The 21493-nt window shown below is 39.4% G+C and overlaps 1 protein-coding gene across 2 annotated transcripts in view; it reads left to right on the top strand.

The window, feature by feature from the left end:
* jmjd1c (jumonji domain containing 1C) overlaps nt 1–21493 on the top strand; it is a 122675-nt gene that overhangs the window by 75085 nt on the left and 26097 nt on the right. Inside the window, exons 3-8 of one of the 2 annotated variants that reach the window (XM_023340613.1) lie at nt 6823–6936; nt 18299–18404; nt 18536–18660; nt 19015–19155; nt 19703–19744; nt 20760–21030. In XM_023340613.1, coding sequence (XP_023196381.1) covers nt 6823–6936; nt 18299–18404; nt 18536–18660; nt 19015–19155; nt 19703–19744; nt 20760–21030 — 799 coding nt within the window. The remainder of the gene's footprint in view (nt 1–6822; nt 6937–18298; nt 18405–18535; nt 18661–19014; nt 19156–19702; nt 19745–20759; nt 21031–21493) is intronic. The other variant, XM_023340614.1, reaches the window with a different exon arrangement.

Raw genomic sequence — 21493 nt, 5'->3', positions numbered from 1 at the left:
TTACTTTTGTTTTTGGTTGTTTTGTTTATTTTGTTTATCAGTTTCAGTGTTTAAGTGTTCTTTTGAAAATAAAGTGTATCTATCTTTGACAAGAAACCTCATGCATTATTACGTCATTTCCATTGAATCAGTGTAAAAAGATCTTCAAACAATATTATCGTTTATCGCATTAATTTTTGAGACAATCGCTCAGCAAAATTTGCTATCGTGACAGGCCTATTGGAGATAATTCCTTTTCTAAAACAATCATTCTTCATTTCGATTTCCAAGGTGGACAGCGGAAGGATGGATTCACATTGATTTTGAGATGATCTAATAAAATTTCTCACCTGTATATATTTAAAATAATGTTTACTTGGGATATCATATCTGGCCTTCAACTCTTCAAATGACATCAAAACCCCATCCTCTAATTCCACAAGATCTCCTATTGTCTTTAAACCTTTTTCAGCCCATTTCCTCAAACCAGGATCTGCCCTGCCTGGAGGGAAAGACTGGTTACTCCACATTGGACTGAAGCATAAATGTCAGCAGATTTAATCCTGGATTGGTTTTGAAATGTTCTGAGTTTTATTGTTACAGTAGCAGAGGAGTGAATGGGCAGCAGAACTCTGAAGCAGACCAGAAAGGTGAACTCTGGTCTGCCTACAAAACTCTGCCTGTTTTGTTGAAGTGAAGTCTGAATGCAAATGTGAACACCAAGTGGGCCAGAGATCACATCAAGGAAGCAGACTACAGTACAGGGCATTCTGGGTAAATACAACCAAAACAGTTGTGTGTCTGGTACTAGCAGGAGAAATGACTCATTGTCTTTTACTAAAATCAAAAGAGAAACCCAGAACTGCACAAGCTCTAAACCACAGATCAGGAAACTGCTGATTAAACCAGACTCTTACCTTCTATATGTCTACATGTCCATGTGGTAACAACAATTAAATCACATCTCCAACATTCTTGTAAAAAGAAGAAAAAAAAAATTCCTTTTGTGATGCAAATTCAAGTTGACCTGGTTTGTAGATAATTAGTTCAGTTTAACATTAAAGATTTGTCCTATTATTTTTACGGTGCAGTATTGACTCTTGTGGTGTGGTCGGAATGTATTCAGTGCTGACTCAGTTAAACTCGTCAGTCCGGTCGCCCTTTGGCATGTTGTGGACCTTCAGTAGATTCTAAACATACAAGCTTGACTTTACATGCTGAATTATTCTGAGACTCACCAGGCTTGAGAAAGTTCCCACAGTGCTGTCATTGAGCTGATTCTCTGGGAGAGCAGGTTTTGTTAGATTTGAATGTCTTTGTGGAACTCAGGCTCTGTTTGATAACCAATCTGCTCTGATTTCTCTGAATCTTCCATGGTGTGATCTGCTGCCTGTGGAACACTTGTTCCTGGCAGAGATGCACCAGCTGGTCAGACTGGTCACAGACTGGTCACTGAGTGGTGACCAGTCAACCCACTCATTGACATAGGCCCTGACTAGGAGGCTCCTTTAGCGTGGCGCCCATTTCATCCATCATTTTGTATGTCACTTTAGGCATATCTGTCTTTTCCACAGTTAGCATACTGCTACACACACACACACACACACACACACACACACACACACACACACACACACACACACACACACACACACACACACACACACACACACACACACACACACACACACACACACACAGATACATGTAAAAACATAATACACCCATTTATTGTGATGTTTCTGCTTTGAGAATCATTCTTTTTGATGATTGCTTTTTGTTGTTTTGTTGATTTGTGCTAGTTATGCAATAATCACAGTATGTTAACTTTCAACATGGGTTTTAAATGAATACATTCTTGTGATTTTAAGAGAAGCTGTTTGTTTCTTCTTGTGACTGATAGAGAACAACAGTAGTCAGATTTACTCATTCATTCATTTCATCACAGGTCACTCAGTTTTATTAATAAATGCTTTTGGGCAATAAAAAGATGTAATCTGTTCTTTTTATTTACTTCCTGCATGGATTTCCTACATGTTCTGGTCATGTTCCACTTGTGACAGCAATCTCCTGTATCCTTTACATGTCTGCTAAGGAAGAATTTCTCCAAAGAAAACATTCATTAATGGCTAAATATTTTCTGAAGCCTTTCAGGTTATGGTCTGATGAAAGTTAATTTAATCTTTTTGGCCACATTTCCAGAAGGTGTGTTTGGTGCAAAAACAACACTGACCATCTCCAAAAGAGCACCGTAGTCACAGCTAAGCTGGCAGGCTTCTGAAATCTCAAACTCAACACATTTGTGTTGAGGAAAGTATATATAGTTTACGGTATATAAATTTGGACACAAAAGGGTTTGAATTAAATCTTTTTAAGCATTGATTATTTCTGCATGTCACTTATTTTGATGACAATGGTCCACATTGAAGCATGGTGGTGTGTTCAGGATGCATCCAGATCAGTAAGTAAATAAGTTCATGAAAGGAAAATAAAAACTTTGGAGTGGCCAAGTCAGAGTTCCACTCTAAACCAGACAAAAACAATCTGAGGGTCATCTGAGGATAACTGTGGAAAAAAATTATTTGTGTAATCCTGGAGATTTGGAGAACTTTTCAAGAAAGGGTGGATAAATGTCACCAACTCCTCATTGTAACCTGCTGATGAACTGAATTTAATGAGATGAAGCCAAAACGTTGTTCAACAAACTCCACACACCTTTATATAGTGATAGAGTTGTAGCCTCTTATGCAGCCAGGTTTGGTAGTTCTTTTACTACTTCTAGATTTGTTGTTCAGTTTTGTTTTACTCTGTGAAGTCGTATCATGAGGGAAATGTTTCTAATGATTTATCATGTTCAAACCTGACATTCTAACAGGGTTATGTAGACTTTTGAGAGTAATGAGTAATGAGTTTCATATGTAGCTATGTTCAGGAGGCTGTGCAGTCCTCAGGTTTACAGTAGTAGTTACTCTGTGTAAATGTGAGCCTGAGTGGGTAAAACAGCTGAGCTGGGCAGTAGGACAGGCTTGTAGGCTGAGAGAAAGTGAAAGAGAGAACCAGTCTCCATCATGTTCACACACACACAGAGGGGAAGTGAGTGTTGGCTGGCCTCACTTCTGTTCCTCCCTCTCCACCTCCCTCCCCGTCTTCCTCCCTCTCTCTCCTCCTCTCTTTCTCACTCTTTCGTCAGCGGCAGTTAAAATGTCTGCTGCGTAGCTCTTCCTCTGCTCTGCTCTCTCCCCCTCTTCACCATCTGTCTTTTCTTACCACAAGAGGAAACCATGCTGTCTTTTTTTACCTCATCAGTCTTTCTTCTCGTTGTGTCTCCTGTTGGGTTGATGGATCACAGCTAGCTTTGCAAAAAGCTTTTCTACGAAGCCATCATTCAATCATTTTGGGAAACAGAGGAAAAGGTAATCTCACAGATTTTAGTATTCACCTTTCCTTGTGTCTTTATATTTTTGGAAATTCTCTCCATCAGTCAGTAAAGATTGAGCTGCATCAGCCAGCAAACAGGCAGGAGGTAATAAACGGACAAGTTTGGACTTTTTCCACAGCAGAACGGGAGGTTATGCTCATTCTAGCTAGACGTTGATATTTTATGTGTCGGCATGGGGTGGGGGGTGCGTGCGTGGAACTGTGTCCTCAGTACTACCTCACCATGTAGGTGCTAGAAAAATCGTCAACCCATACTGCAACTAGTATAAAATGTACTTCAATCATTCTGGATTTGATGTTGATGATGAAAAATATTTCACACCATAAAATGTGAACTAGAACCTTTGGCTTGGTTAGTAGTTCTACTCTAATATGTATTTCCAGAAGATTTTTCAAGGGGTCTTTATTACCGACAGCAACCATTTAACAGGAACCTGGAATCTTTTGTTTGGATAACTTGTCTTCCCTGATCACTCTGCGTGGGTCGAGTTTCTGATTCATAAACAGATGAGAGATTGCTCAGACTGACATGGCTGTCAGTTGAGGTTGCTGCTGTTCTTCGGGCAGTATTGATTACTCTATCTGTTGCCAATTCAATCAGCTTTGGGAGGCCAAACGTCCGTTATGTGACTTGTAAGCTTGTTAGTTAGGGCAGTTTTAGGTGTCAAAGGTAGAACTTCTGCTAGATGCAGAAACCCATTGCTGACTTGTCTGAGCCAACTTTTCACGCGTCCCTTCTGTAGGACATCAGCTGGGTAATGTTGGTCTGAGTGACCAGAGGCAATGTACATAAGGAGGTGAAAAAGACTATTTGAAGAGTTACTCATATTGGAGAAGGATGTGTGGAACTTGTTTTGTGTAACTAATAGTTCCACTATAAAATGTTGCACTAAGCATTTTCGTAGAGATGCACTGATCGAATATTAATATCTGTATCGGTCCTGATATTGGAAATAAAATGTAGATTGGATATTGGTAACAATGTGTTCTGATTCATACTCCTAATTGCTCTGACTGACCAAATTAAAGTTGTTTTTACATGTTTGACCAAGATTGTAATGGTTTTGTTGTATTTAAGTGTGCTGTACTGGTGCAGAGTTATCAATTAAATTTGTAATTGAGTACATTTATGTCTGTATTTTAAAAAGAGAAACATTTTAAGTCTTTGCTTCACTGGATTAAGTACGTTTTTCTTATTTGTAGCAAGTTGAAAGTATGTCCAGCCTTCCTCTCTGCTGTTGCATATAGCGGAGATGCAGACAGGAATCTAGTTTTCCTAGCCCTTGTTAGTCGCAGATATGGCCCAGTTGCGGCTAAATGGTATGTGTGTGTACATGTGCGGAGGGTTGCTGGTACAAGAACAGTGTGACTTCATTTTAAGTTAATGCCACTATATAATACTAAACTAGGCTACTGCTGAAAATATTTGTACATTTTTTTTGACATAGAAATGATTCATCTTTAAACAAACAAAAAAAAATATTGGAAAATAGACCAGCCCTTTATTTCTTGTTCAGTGGAAAGATTTTAGTGTGTGAGCAGTTAAGTGACAGGATGTGAGAGCTGAGCTGTCTTGTTGGTGTAGCTCTGATTCAGACAGGAGCATGTGTCAGAGTTGTATTGTTCTCCTCTGTAATAAAAACAAACTTTTGCCTTCAGGAATCGGAAATGAAATTGAATATCAATTATTTTTCATATTGTGTGTATGGCGTATGTCCCTCCTATCTAACAGTTTGAAGTAACTGACTCCAAACTAAGCATTTGATCCTCTGTTATCATCTTTAGTCAACAAATTAGAATAACAAGTAGCAGATAAAACAAATATTATTTACATTTTTTGTTAAAATGTTATGCAGGAATGCTTACATGTTCAGTGTTGAACATAAACCAAACTAAGTTTAATCTATATGATAAAGTTGTTGCCTTTCTCATACTTATGGTTAAACTGGTCTCCTAACTACAGCCATAGGTTTTCTTAGAGGTTAACCTGAATTAGTTGGGTTTTCTTTAGCGTCTGGAATCTGTGACAGCCGCGTTGACATTTAAGGCCTCCATACATGGGTTGTGTTTTACCCCTGCACCACTGCAGCAGCCCAAAAGGTTTTTGACAAATATGAAGCAGGCCTTTATGGGTTTTTTTGGTTGGTAGTGGTTCTGTCCTTGGACAACTCTTCAATAAAGGCAATCAATTGAAGAGTTTTAGATGCTCTTAAGTCTTCTGGTCCTCCTGCAAGAGTCATTGATGATTTCATGTAGTGATTTTGGAGGTCTGCCTCTCCTGAGAAGGTCATCCACCATGTCTTCTCCATGGATAAAGGTTCTCTATATAATACTAATACTGTGGTTCTCTGGACTCCCAAAGCCTTTAGAAATCACTGTTCTAAAGGCAGTCTGATCCTCTGCTCATGATGTGCTGCTTTTTATGAATCCTCAGCCTGCTTCATGTAACTGGAAAGGTGCTATGTAGGGGATGTTTTGATTCTACGGTCTGGCTGTAACCAGGCATGGTTGTGGCTAGTTGAAGCCAATTGAAAAATGTGATCAGTTAATTATTTAATAAGAAAGCAATTATATTTAAACTTCAGCTTTAATAAATAAAATTATGATTTAACAAGCTGCATATTGTATTTTCTTTGGTTGTCTTTGTCTGACAGTAAAAGCACTTTTTTCCCTCTGCATCAAACTGACCTTGTTATAAATTCAACTTGCGGCCCTCTAATCTTCTGAGTGGCGATTTGTACTTTGACCTGTCCAGCAGTAGGCGACATACGGCGTAATTTAAAGTGTGATATAATGGTGACCAGCGGTTCATGTGAAGCAGAGTTGTGTTCATGCAGTTCCAGCTAAACACGTCTGTGTACTGAATGAGTCAAACAGGCAACTTCAAAGCTGACTTTTTTTGCCTTTGAACTGTCAGACTACCTCTGCTGCTTCATTTATTCATTACTCTAGAGCTCTTCTACAGCCTCATCTCTTTTCTCTCCATCCTTCACTTCCTCTTTGCTACTCTCCATCATGTCCTATCTTCACCCTTCTTCTCATCTGTCCTATAACTCAGTAATTGATTTGATTTTCCTTCATTTCTGTTTCTTGTTTTCACCTTTCATGTTTTGAGTTTTTAGTCTTGTGGCTTGTTGTGTAACAGTGTCAGAGGAAATGTCAAGTTTCTTATTGTTGATATATATATATATATATATATATATATATATATATATATATATATATATATATATATAATGTATATACTTAATATACATTAAGTATATATATATATATGTACACATATATATATACTTAATGTTCTGTATAGTTAGAACATTAAGTACATTCAGTCAAGATATTTGTATTTTTCACAGGGATAAATTATTCTATTGATAATAAGTTGTTTGTTGTGTTGTTTTCCAGGTGTTTAAACCATTGGTTGGGAAGAACCTGCTGTCTTCAGTAACAGCAGTGGAGTTCTTGCTGGACCGTCAGCGGGACTTTGTGTCTAACCAGTCAGCCTGCCAACCATACCAGGTAATAAACCATCAACTCACAGGCCTGATGAAATCTATATATTTGTTACTGACTGGCTGGCGAAATATTACCCAACATTTGCAACAATTGTGCTTTGGGATTTGTTTAACCACACCGTGTTGTAATTGAGACCATCTACTCTGAGACAACACCACGACCAAAACTTAAAGGGAGGTGAAAACAGGGCCACATCATTGTGACTCCATTTTCTAGATTCATGAAAATGTGGTTGTTGCTCCAAACATTTGCAGACAATCTTTTCAGCTTGTTTATAATTAAATTGCAATAAAACAAAACGTCTTTTAATAGGCAGGGAATCCACGGGTTGCCCCGTCTAGATATTGTCAGATATCTGACTCTTCTGTCACAATTGATAAAGAGGTTTGAACCTCAAGGTTTGAACATGGAATTATCAATTTGCATCTCGCCATTTCTCCAACTACTATGGTCTCATTGCGGATTAAAAATGGTTGTTGTGGGGCATGCTGTGTTGGCGCAGGGGGTTAGCACGCCCCACGTTTGGAGGCCTTAGTTCTCGACGTGGACGTCGCGGGTTCGAGTCCCGGTCCCGACGACCTTTGCCGCATGTCTTCCCCCTCTCCTCACCCTCCTTCCTGTCTGCCTACTGTCGAACAAATATGAGCCACTAGCGCCGCAAAAACTCTTAGGAGAAAAAATGAAGAAAAAAAAAAAAGGTTGTCCTCAGGCCAATCACCGACTGCAGTCTGCTACCAGGAAAGCCAAATTGGCTATGTCCGGCTTGCACCTCCACTGAGGTGGTTCCAAAAACCAGGAGTAACCGCACAGGATTTGCAAATAGAGATAAATCTGGCCGGGGCAAACTGGGGAAGAATAGGTTAGAGCCACACCCGTGTACCAAGGTTCTTCACACCAAGGTTAAAGTTGCTCTCTAGTACCACTAAACTTCCTGTCACTTTAAAATCTGAATTAGAAAACTAGTTTTTACTTTCATTCCTATATTCCTGTTCCACATTCTGAGGGGATGGCTTCTGAAAACGAAAGTTACTACTGTAACTATGGTTCTATGAATCCCGAATGACTGCCAGAGGCGGTGCTTCAAGCACTGAATGATCTTTCTTGCGCATGCGCCAGTCGAGTACTAATGACAACAAAGTCACCTGTGACCTGCCGGGGACCCACGTGACTCTATATAGTCACATGGCACCCGCCGTTCAATCCCTCAACCTTCTCGCGAGAAGCAAGGATTCCGAGGGACCAAGCATTCTGGTGGTCATCTACAGGTGAGTCAGATAAAACGACAACAAAGTAAGATCAACTCAGTGCGAGCAGAAACCCCACCGATGAGTCTAAAGAGCCACAAAAATGAATGTGGCAAATCAAAGTGAACAGTAAACTACTGCTGAGAAAAGAACAAAACTTACCAGTCGTCGCAGCGGTTACCTGAGATCTGGCAAAGGTGAAACAGCTTGTGTAGGCCCTGGAGGGCGAGACTTACCCGCAGCTCCGACCAAACTCGGTCACGGGGCTACTAGCAACAAGCAGCTAGGATAACAGTGGTACACACAGAAGCAACCAGCTTCACACGACCACACACCTGTACTCAACACACCTGTCAGCGAGAAGAACAAAAGGAATTGAAAGGCGGGTGCCATGTGACTATATAGAGTCACGTGGGTCCCCGTCAGGTCACAGGTGACTTTGTTGTCATTAGTACTCAACCTGTGCATGCGCAAGAATGATCATTCAGTGCTTGAAGCACCACCTTTGGTCAGTAGGGATGAAATACAACTGTAAATATATATACATCGTCATATATCAGACTTGTCCTATTATTATTGCTAATCTGCAATGGTTTTTCATAAGTGAAGCCTACTATGATTGCAAAATTGAAAATGTCAATGTCACCTAATTTTGAACAAGAGACTTGTATTTCTCTGAGAAGCAACAGAGTATTTTGCGTTTTATGGCAGATGTCCACATTGTAACTTGTAGAGAAATAATTCCCTAATGGAATCTGTATTGTCACTTGAGAGTAGCCATGGCTACCATTAGCAACAGGGAATATGTATATAAGAATCTTGAGTGTTTCAAATGGCATCTCTGATGTAACAAATCTTCTGCAGACCGTAAGGCACAGACACATTTAAACTTCTCTCATGTAGTTGTGCGCTCTGAATTTGAAGAGTGTGTTTCAGGACAACTGGAAGCAGCTCCTTGTTTTGTTCTGGAACACTGTGTTCCACTCAGTGTCAACCAGATGGGATGGCTGTGTTCTGTACTCACTCCCTTAGCCAACAGTTTGTGCATAAGACAAGTCCTAATATCCAGAGAGGAAGAGAGAGAGTCTGTTTCTGTGGTTTCTCTGTTCTTCCAGAGGCGAGCTCTGTTGCTGTTGCAATTGGTCTGTGTTGTAGTTTGTGATTCTTTCATGTGTGTAAAACACTTGTGATGACCATTTGTTTACTTTCCAGTGCTGTAACATTTCTTAATTTCCCTCATCTTGATTCAGTCCTAGATTGGTATTTCATGGGTTTATAATGAATGATTTCCTTTCCAGCCCTGTGTTTGGAAAAACAAGTAGAAAATCAGTGAGTTAAATCAAGCTGGGTTTCTTTGCAAAGTACGTTTCAGCAATAAGTCAGCTCAAAGTGGTTTACATGAAAAAAGTAACACAATACCGAACCAAAAAGATTACATTAAAATGGGAAAAGAAAGGAATGTAATAAAATGTGTAATCCAGACTACAGGGAATTTGTTTTTCAGTTATTATGAATCGAAAGCAACCCTTAACTGGTCGGTTTTTAGCCTTTATTTTAAAGAGCTCAGAGTTTTGACCATGGGTAAATGCAGTTTTGTGGCCGATTGCTGATTACTGGTCTTTAAGAAGCCTGACCTGGCGGTTCAGATTTCTTCTGCCATTTTTTTGTCTGACATGTTGCTAAATATAGCAAGAAAGGTGCTGAGTTGGCAACAGTGGACTGACTATTGTTAACTGCAAATGTTGAGACATGACCTGGTAAAGCCTACGGGCCTATCAGTCAAACCTCTCTCACAGGAGATGAGAAGAGGACAGTGGTTGATTTTTAGACCTCTGGCAAGATAGATCAGATCGGCTTCACTTGTAAGTATCGGCTGATCATCAGTCTCCCAAAAATAAGGAACCAATTAATCGGTGCACGCATGGTTTGGACTGTTTTGCAGTTTTCTGAAGGTTTGTTCCAGATCAGTGGTGCATAGAAGCTGAATGCTGCTCCATGTTTGGTTCTGGATGCAGAGCAGAACCAGAACCAGAAGACCTGAGAGGTCTACAACAACAGCAGATCTTTAATGTATTGTGGTGTTAAGCCATTCAGTGATTTATGAACAACTTTAACAATTTTAAAGTCTGCTCCATCTTCCTGGTTTTAGTCAGAACTCCAGCAGCAGTGTTCTGGATCAGCTGCAGCTGGAGGATTGATTTTTTTTTTTTAGACAAACCTGTGAAGACACAGTAATCAATGCGACTAAAGATAAACGCATGGATGACTTTCTCTAGATCTTGTTTAGACATTAGTTCTCTAATCCTGGAAATGTTCTTCAGGTGATAGAAGGCCGACTTTGTAACTGTCTTTATGTGGCTCTGAATGTTGAGGTCAGAGTCCATCACTACTCCAAGATTTTGCACCTGATCTCTAGTTTCCAGCTGTAATAACTGAAGCTGTGTGTTGACTCTAGATCGTTCCTCTTTAGGTCTGAAGATAATAACTCAGTTTTGTTTCTGTTCAGATGAATAAAGTTATGGCACATCCATACATACTGTTCTGTTCATCTCCTCAATATTTAAATGGGTTCATAGCCACCTAGTGACATTGTAATGTGGAGTTGCTTTTAATCTGCGTAGTTATGGTAGCTAATCTTATCATTATTAGGGATTCACCGATCCACATTTTTCACTTCAGATGCTGATAGAGATATCTGAGCTTTAGCATCAGTCGATACGGATCCAATACAGAAAAACAGCTGAACTGACTTGAAGCCTTTCTTTCTTAAATACAAACATAAATAAACTGAATTACAGATTGATTTGATTATTTTGCACCAGTACAGCACATTTAAATACACCAAGCATGTTTCACGAGCTTGATGAAACATGTAATAACACTTAAAGTTGTTCAGTAAGTGCAATTAGGAGTAGGACAGCCAATGTAAAATACATAATAAAAAAACAGAAACTGAGACAAACAATAGTTTGACTACCTTTGGCAGACAAGCAAAATCAAACTGCAGCAAACCTTCCATCACATGGTTGAGAAATATAATGTCAAACAAATAATAAACAAGGTTTCCTCTAGGATATTTAAAAACCGTGCTAGTGAGCTGTCAGGAAGGGCATTAATATTTCTTTAAATGCTGCAAAATACAGAAACAAAAACCCTCTTCTGCACCATGAAATGTAAGAGTTAGGGACTCATTTCTAATCCTCCATGGGGTCCTAAGCAAAAAACACAGCCACTTGGGGTTCCCCAGAGCAATTCATTCTTTTCTTTTTGCCCATATAAAGAAAGATTTCTACATAAGCAAATATATATTATTGTAAAAAAAAATCACAATATTGAAATTGTGAGTTTTTCTTACTATACCGTGTTCCAAATTATTATGCAAGTGATATTTTCTCAGATTTTCTTAAATGGTCAATGCAAATGATGGTCAGTATAATTTTCAAGTCATGAACTATTACAGTATAAATCAAATTTTACTGAACAAAGCTCCCCATGAAAACAGTATTTTTTTCAAAAATAAAAAACTCAAAATGCACTGTTCCAAATGATTATGCACAGCAGATTTTCTAAACATTTTATGGATTATAAAGAACTGCAAAACGGTCATTCTTTGAATGTGCAGCATTAAACGGTCACATGTACTAAAATCAAAAGCTATTTCAATCAAAAACATCTTAACAGACCAAGTTTCATGTTAACATAGGAGCCCTTTTTATATCACAGCACAATTCTTGCATCCATTGAACTTGTGAGTTTGTGGAAAGTTTCTGCTAGAATTTCTTGGCAGGATGTCAGAATACCTTCCCAGAGCTGCTGTTTTGATATGAACTGCATCTCACCCTCAGATCTTTTGCTTGAGGAAACTCCAAAGGTTCTCAATAGGGTTGAGGTCAGAGGAGGATGGTGACCACACCATGAGTTTCTGCCCTTTTATGCCCATGTTACGTCTTTTATATTTAAAATAAGCTCACAAGATTCTACGTTGTCGGCCATGTTTGTTTACTCTAAATTCACGTGTGTTATAGTGGGCTTTTCCTGTATTTTCGGTTTGGAATCTGAATGCAGGTGAGAAATCAGTTCGTGTGTGGTATGTTGCTCTTCCTGTGTGGCTGGCTGAACACCACACACTGCACGATCGGGCCGATCGAATGCGTTATACGTACGATTTTGGTCGGCTAGTGTGTAGTCTCAGGTTTTGAAAATCGGCCGACGATAGGCCGACAGTTCTAAAATCGTGTAGTGTGAACTGGGCTTAACCAAATAAATCTAAGAGAAGAGAAGCTTCCACTTCTCAGATTTTTACATGTGGACGTATTGTGTCTGTGTAAATTTAAACATCCAGGTTTATGAAGGAGACCTTTGATCCACATAGAGCCATAAAACTCTCTCTCGCTCACACACAAACCGTGGCCACTCCCATCGGTTTATCCAGTTGGACAGGAAGAATGGAAGGAAGGGGGAAGGGGGTCCAACGGTTTGGCAAAAATCTACAATGAAATCACTGTTCAGTGAGCCAGCTTGCTGCTCAAGTCTGTGGGTTACTGTTGCTAGAAAGTTGAGTGCTGATGCTGAAAAACAGGCAGATAATGAAAGGGTCTGTGCTGACTCAACAGTCTAAGAAAGTCCCTCCTCAGTCTCAACTTTGCACCTGGGTTGCACCAAATCTTTTGTGCTATGTTTACTATCTCTTGCAGTAGCATGTGACAGCAGTGTAGTTTGATCAATAGACAATGTCCTGTTGTCCAACACCCCTTATGATCTAAACAGCTCTACAGCGGACAGAATTTTTAGTTCATTTGTAAAAACAGCTTTTAAAAATGACTGAATGAATCAAACCTTATTAACACAGAATGTGTTACACTGTCTATTGTGCCACAGAGTGCTTTACAGGCTTAAAAACAGGAAGGCAGACATTTAAATTACAATAAATGATCAAATCAAGCAGACAATTATTTGTGACAAAACAAGGAATTAAAAGTAATAGAAATCATTTATATACAGAAAGTGAGGAGGTGTTGAAACGCAGTCGTTTATAATAGGTTAGTGAGGAAATACTTTGACATTTGTGCTTGGCAGTAAATCAATTCTAAAATGGACACATAGTCAATGCTGAGACTTTAAAATCAGTGTGATGTGAGTTCACTTTGTAATGTGGTAGTATGAACAAAGTCTCTGCATAGTACTGGCAGGTAAAAGGTGATACTCTGGCAATGTTCTTAAGATAGCATTTATTTTTTCAAGAAGCTCCAGTTTGAATATGACATACTGAGTGCTGCACAGTGGTGCAGTTGGTAGCACTGTTGCCTTGCAGCAAGAAGGTCCTGGGGTCGATTGACTTAAAGGAAACTCTAAAATACAGTTAATAGAACAACAGAATTTGGGTTATCATGAGACAGTGATACAGAGCTGTGAGTCATCAGTGTAGCTGTGAAATTTTAACTTTGTTCATATCTCCTGATGACGCCCCCCAACAATGGCATATAAAGATTAAAAAGAGAAGGACCTACAGTTGAGCCTTGTGGAACATCGTGTTGTGGGTCATAAGATTTTGAGGAGCAGCTTTCTTTACTGACAAATAATTTTCTGTTTGCTGAGACATGACTAGCAACCCTTCAGGACAGCCTGTCTAGCAGAATGATGTTGCATCAAAAGCTCCACTAATGTCTAGTAATATAAGCTCTCGTCCATATTTTACTGCAGACCATTTAAAATCTGTTTTGGTGCAGTATCTGCGCTGTGATTGGATCTAAACCCAGACTGGTATTTTTCTGGAATGCTTTTGGAGTTGAAATGAGAGTTTAGTTGGCAAAGAACAATATTTTAGTTCATTCTTTTTCTGTTAACTTTAAATTACATGACCAAAGTTCAGGATTCTGTAGCACATCATTTAACTCAACCTTTCATGCTGGATATCAGAGTTTTATGGAGTTTACATTCAAATATATAAACAGTTCATTAAAATAACTTTGATCTTATAACCAGAGGTGGGGACTCGAGTCACATGACTTGGACTCGAGTCAGACTCGAGTCGTTAAAATCACGACTTGAGACTTGACTTGAAAAAATGCTCAAAGACTCGGACTTGACTTTGACTTTCATGCCATTGACTTGGGACTTGACTCGACTTGAAGCTGTTTACTTGAAAAGACTTGATATTTTTTACTCAAAGTCTTAAAATTTAAAACACATTATTTATAAAGTGGCGTCATTAATTAATGTCACTCATTCCGTATCAATATGCGCAGACCGTCACTATGGTTTTCCTCTCTCCTTATGTATGTATGTGTACGTAGCTGCAGCACAACCAATCAAATTAACAGGATTTGGACGTTTAAAAAACCGCGGCAAAGCTACAGAGCTCAGGGAACGAAATACGAAATAACCGCTCGAATATGCTTCCGCGAGTAATTTCTTTTGGCTACGTAGGTTATGAACTTTCGACTAAAAAACGAACTGCAACTTGTAAAACATGCAAGAAGAGAATATCGGATGGAGATGCCACGACGTCCAACTTTGTCCGGCATTTGAAGCTTCACAAAGATCGGTAGGTGGCGCTTTTCTTTTGCTGTAAGATAGTTGACTTTAGCTAACTTCGTGTTAGCATGTGTACTCCGGGTTAAATTGGTGATGAGTTACCATAAATCCGGTCCTTCAAATGTCTCCACAAATAATGTGCACCGTGTTAGCTCAGGAAGCCGGTGGATAGTGAGCGGGGCTCCGGAACAGAAAGCAGATTCTGGACCTGAACACAGGGAACAGAGTCTCTCTGTCCCATCATGATGATGAGCAGGTCTAGTATCATCTAAGGATGGTTGGTGTATTTGAAGACATCTACGTTGGGAAATTATATTGACAATATATTGTTTTGACAGGTCAGAGAAAAGAGGAAAAAACTGCTGTTATGGTTCTTTGTATTGTGCTGTGGAAATGTCAGCATTTTCGTCTTTTTTTTATTGAATATCAAGTTTAACAGAACTGGGCAATAAAGTGGTCCAATTTAAAAATGTTTTTTATACTTTGTGTTCAGCTACACATGTTCTATCATTTGAGATAAATACATATTTTAAAACAAACAAATGGTCTATTATTTGAATTTTATGTATAATTGCAAATTATAAAAAAAATATAAAATAAAAACGACTCGAAATGACTTGAAATTAAAGGTTCCTGACTTGAGACTTGACTCGACTTTTGCCTGTCTTTACTTGAGACTTGACTCGGACTTGAGGACAGAGACTTGAGACTTACTTGAGACTTGCAACACAGTGACTTGGTCACACCTCTGCTTATAACATAGACATGTGCTCTAGAGCCCAGGTGAAAAATAAAAGCTAACTCATTTTGCATTCTAGGCACGTCTGCATTTTGTTTTTATCTAGTCATAAATGTATATTTAATTTCAATAATTTCATAACTGAAGAACTGATCATGTATATTTTTAGTCTTTCTTTCCAGATCAAGTTGCATTCATGCATTCCAGTTGTAGTTTTACCAGTAACCAATCTTGTGGAGGCTTACTCCTTGAGCAAAATCAGCTGGGCGAGGAAGTTGAGCTGAGATCTATGAGTGTGCCTTGTCTGTTTGGCTTCTTGCTGAGTTCAGGTCTTTTTTTATCAGTGTTTAATCCTGCAGCTCTGCACTAACTTCACCCACTGACTGACCTTATGTTTATTTTGGTGAAATCGCTGGAACCCAGTAGTGCTAGATGGATTAGTAAAATGATCGCTGTTGTAATTTTACTAATCCATTACTAATAAGAAGTTGTCCCATGCCCCCTAAAATAAGTACTTTTAGTAACACACCCAGAGCTCCATATGCAGCTGTTCATTAATTTGCTGAACATGTTTTTGTATGTTTTGTGAGAGAAATATCATTGAGGTTGGATCTGTTAACACTACAGTCATGGAACAAAGAAAACACACACTCTCAGTTGTAGTATTTGGAGTATCAGTAGTTGATAAAAACGATTTAGTCCTTTACAGGTTTTTAAATGATTTTTAATCTGACATTAAGTGTCCAAAACTGCACAACAAGTTTCACAATACTATGCAGTAAACAACCTTTCATTGAAGATCAGCAAGTTGCATTAGCTCTGTAATAGCAGCTGCAGCAGTCCAGAGAGGCGCCAGATGAAAACAGGACTGTTCCATGTTCCCCTTTGGAATTTGGAACCAAATTTTCAACCATACAGAAAGTATTCCTGCTGAATAAGATGGATTTAATCTGTATCACAGATGTGTGACTGGATGGATCCAATGTGATCACCCTACCTGGGGAAGAGTTTGGATAACGTGTGGAAAACTGGAGGCTGAAATACAATCTACTGTTTTCCATAACTTGTTTAAGTTTCAGGAAGATTCATTTACCAAATGTTACATAAAATATCCACAGACAGCTGCAACTTATTGTGCAGCTCTAAGAAAGAATGAGATGATAGCACCATATCAAGTTAACACACTAACTCCCTATTTAAAGATTGTATTTGATCGTAAAATTATTATTGATCTTTTTGAAAGCTTATTGTGTTTTGTACCAACAGGATTAGGCCATTATCTTCACAAGCCAATGTGACATAAATTGACAAAAAGCTAAATAAGAAGTGATCATAAAAGCTCAAAGGTCACAAACATCCCATGTTCTAAAAATTTCACGTTCATCATCTCCAGAATTAATTATTTCAGTTCAGTGTAAAGTCAGAAGGCCTTCTGCACATATCCTGGTGGAAGTAGCTAAATATGTGGAGAATGACTACAAACAAGGATCCCAAACACAAGGCATTAGTTGAGTGAATGATCAGCGTACATACCTGTCTACTCCACATTTTCCTGCATTATAGTAATTACGTGCCCCCCACACCCTGCCTTCCATACTCCCTTCCCCTGCTCTTACGGTAGTCTACTCCCACTCCCCTTTCCGACAGTAGTTGCTAGTGCCAGACATCAAATTTCCCATATTCTAATGTCCAAAACTTGACAGGTATGTCAAGCGTGTTCCAATGGCATAGTCCAAGTTCTGACCTCAAACTGACTGAAATGATGTTAGGATTTTATGAAAGCAAATCAGAATCTCCTGAATCTTGGCAGACTAAAGAAATGTTAAAATGAAGAGTGGATTAAGATCCTTCTATAATGATGTGAAAGACTGACGTAGTCAGACAGAAAGCAACTAGAAGTGACATCTGTTAAAGGCAGTTCTATGGGACCCAGCTGGGCATTGATGCAGTCTAAAGTTCTGTCTCGAAATCAAAACTAACAACTGGGATGGTCAAGTTAAAATCTATTTATGCTATAAAATGGTGCAAAAGAGAAAATCTTGGTAATACAAGCAGAGGGAAAAACAGCATGGAGCTTGTTGGTGATGCTTGCATTCACATGATATCCTGAACTCTGGAGAAATATCTGCCATGTGTTAGTTCGGAACGTTTGCATTTTCTTTTTTTCAAAGGATTGTAAAAGCGGGGCGTGCCGTGGTGGCGTAGCGGTTAGCGCGACCCGTATTTGGAGGCCTTGAGTCCTCGACGCGGCCGTCGCGGGTTCGACTCCCGGACCCGACAACATTTACCGCATGTCTTCCCCCCTCTCCTTCCCCGTTTCCTGTCAGTCTACTGTCATATAAGGGACACTAGAGCCCACAAAAGACCCCCTGGAGGAGTAAAACAAAAAGGATTGTAAAAGCCTGATGACCCTAAAAGGTTCTGTCAGTCTGATGTTTTTATATGAAAAATGTGTAGGAACCCTGATCTTCCTCTGCTAATAAAAGTTGAGAAAATCTAAATGTATGTAACTAAATGTAACTATTTCTTTTAGAAAGGAAAAAAGAACAATGTGTACATTTATAATGTTGGTTTATACTGCATAGATCATGCATTCTAGAACATGTCTCCCTCTGGAAAACATTGAAATATTCCCTGCATATTTAGTTCCAACTTGTTACTCTACAAATGGTGGTTCCCTCTCACTGTCACTGTTTAGATGATCTCACCTGGAAGATCTGCTCATGTAGTGTAAATGTATGATTTACTGTGTCACTCTGTACAGTTGGGAAGTTTCATCAATGTTGACCAGCTCAGACAACTTCATTGTCATTTGGTTGCTGATTAGTTGGTGTCCAACATGTTTCAGGATGAGGTGGACAATCAGAACCCAGTGTTAAGAGACAACCCTCAACTCCAAGAAGAAGTGAAAGGGTGGCTTAAAAACCAGAAGGTGCAGGAAATTTTTATGCAAGGTAAGCACCAGTCAGTCGAACCTTGTTTCCTCACGGTCTGTTATGGTTGTTATTGCTTTGATCATGATTGAACTTGAAGTATTGTTGCATATTTAAACAGTGGTACCCTAAACCTGTTGTTTTTGTTGCAGGACCCTACTCCCTCAATGGCTACCGTGTGCGTGTGTACAGACAAGACTCGGCCACCCAATGGTTCACTGGAATCATTACGCACCACGACCTCTTCAGTAGAAATATGGTTGTTATGAATGACCAGGTATATGAGAAGAGAACTCCTCAAGATGTAATTTGACTTCCACTGTTGAATTAAGTCAGCCACTTTCAGTTTGTCACTGGATTTTTATATTCAGAAATCAGGTTGATTGAATTCAGCTTTTAAAGTGTATGTCTTGTATTGTCATAGTTAAAGGCTTTTCAGTGTGGTAGATCATATTTGCAATATTATTTGTAAATATGGTGGTTATCTTGACTAAATATGGTGATGTTTATATTAGCACTTTGACTTTCAGATTATATGGCACCAAAATTAATTATTTTTCAACTTCATGTTAATCAGGCCTGTCCCCTGGTTAACAGTGAACAGTGTAAAACATGGTTGATGTGTGTTCAGGTGCTAGAGCCTCAGAATGTGGACCCATCCATGGTGCAGATGACCTTTCTGGATGATGTAGTTCACTCGTTGCTAAAAGGAGAAAACATCGGCATCACCTCTAGACGAAGGTCGCGATCGAGCCAGAACAACTCTGCTCATGTGAGTATCTGGAAACTTGTGTGGTTTTTTTTTATAGCTCTTGTGTAAATCTTGTTTATTGTAGGTTTATGACCACTAAGATGAGGCTCTTTGTGACTGGAATACATTTTTCTATATCACATATCTGACTGTAATTTTTGTATCTTAAAAAGATAGATTTCAAACAGAAATGAGACCGTCTCACTGGATTCCTTTAAAACTTAGTCACATGCACTTAGGCATAGTGAGGTTTGTCTTTTTTATGTGTGGTGCTCAGTCACCACTCAAACATTCTGTCGCTCAGATTAGCAGTAAGATCCTGTCATGTCACTGCTGTCTGCTAAATACATAAATTTGATCATTGTCTTTTATGTTATTTTGTTTTGTGTTTTATTTTGTTCTTGTCAGATGCCTCATAAGACAAACATGAATAAAATAGCTCACATGTTAGAAATCAGTAACTTCTGGCCCCTACAGTCATTAATAAAATCTGTCCTTGTCCCACATTCATTTCATTTTGATTTTGCTTTTGTTTTTATTATTTTCTTTTCTGTTTGATACATTAAAGATGGCAGGAGGGAGACCCGTCGGGACCACTGGCAACTCTCAGGTATCCTTAACCCCCCTCTCCTCCATCTACTCCCTAATCCTCCATACCTGCACTTTCTAGAACACACAGAGGTTAAAATAGTTTGCTAGTAGACAAGTGCTCATTGTTAATCATAGCTTTGACCCCTTTCATTCATCGTTCCACTATAAACTCACACTTTAATCACTTTGTCCTTTCATATCATACAAGTTGATCTATGGAGGTCACATACCTGCCTTCTTTTAGAGACTGCAGCTGGGGTCTACAACTGAGCGATATGTATGTCAAACATTTCCCCCACATCTGGTTTTGTTGCAGTTCTCATTCTGACCACTGCTTTAAAAACAAGGAGAAAATTGCAGCATTTTCTCCTTCATGCTATTATCTGCAGCTTATTTCTCAGATCAGACATGCTGGAGGATCAGACGGTGATTCTGTTCTCTACACACCCACAGCTTCCAGTAATTGTTGTGTGTTCACTTTGTTTCACATTGCCACGCCACACTTGTTCCGCAATCCCATAATACCGCTCACAGATGTTTCAGGTCTGAAACACCAGCGTATCACTGGTTCAACCATAGAATAGACTAAAACCTCCAGCTCATCTTGCACCTGTAATGTTGAAGTTTTGTATCGATATCCATTATGACTTTAGTATTGCTCCTCATCATATCCCACCTAGTGTGTTATCAGCATTTAGATTCTTGGATGATTTCAGTGACACTGTTTGCACTGAAGGTTTGTCTGAAACATGACCTAAACAGATAGGGCTCTGCTCATTCATTCAGTTCCAGTGACATTTTGCTGCTCTCGTCAACCAATAGTGGTACAAAGGTCATCTTCAAGTGACAGTCAAAAGAAAATTCAGTTTTGTTGTTGAAGAGGATTTTTATGTCTTAAAGACAGAAGTCAGAAAGCATCTGTGGTCAGTACAGATATAAACTACAAGCTTTAATCTGATGATGAGGCAGTTTGTGTTAAATCTCTGATGTTGATTTTTGTTAAAGCGCATGTCTAACTCCTTTTATTCTAACAGAGTCATTACACACGAGCCCAGGCCAACAGCCCCCGTCCCATTATGATGTCATCCGGACCCAGCCCTAAGAGCTCCCAGGGGCCTCTGGCCCCTCAGCAGCAGAGTCAGTCGCAGCAAACGCAGCAGACGGTCAGCCAGTCGTACCACTCACCCGGCGGCAGCGGGCGAGAGCAGAGAGAGCAGCGCGGCGGCCGCTCCTCCAGGAGGAAAGGCTCTGACAGCAGCGTTCCTGAGGAGGACAAGGACCGGAGAGAGGAAACCACTGGGAGAGGTGAGCAAGTTTGACATTTGAGAAATGTACATTTGTAGTTAATCCGAAAAGTATTCACATTTCAATTTTACCACATTTTGCTGTCTTACTCCCTACACACAGATATCCCTTCTGTGAAAAATTGTATTCCAAGTTTTTTTCTGTAGTCGCAGAAAATACGTACATTTTATCAAGTCTTCATAAATCCACTGAATTATTTGATCAAGTGTATTTTCTTTCATCACCAGACTATTGATAATACCAATAAGTTAACAACAGAAAAATGCTCATTTTATCACACATAGTAACCAGTTACTGCAGGTGTCATCGCAGCAGTGTGGCTGACCCAGGCAGTCAGCTGCTCAGTCCAGCCAACCTTCTCAGTCTTCTGACTCTTTCACCCCCTCATGTGTCCAGATAACAGAATTGACAACATATTAACTGCTGCTGATCTCCCACCAAAACCAGATCCTTTCTGCACTTC

This window comes from Xiphophorus maculatus, chromosome 10, assembly GCF_002775205.1.
Source record: "Xiphophorus maculatus strain JP 163 A chromosome 10, X_maculatus-5.0-male, whole genome shotgun sequence".
In the NCBI taxonomy this organism is placed as follows: Eukaryota; Metazoa; Chordata; class Actinopteri; order Cyprinodontiformes; family Poeciliidae; genus Xiphophorus; species Xiphophorus maculatus.
Note: the sequence above shows the minus strand (reverse complement) of the source record. Positions and strands in the feature narration are given on the sequence as shown.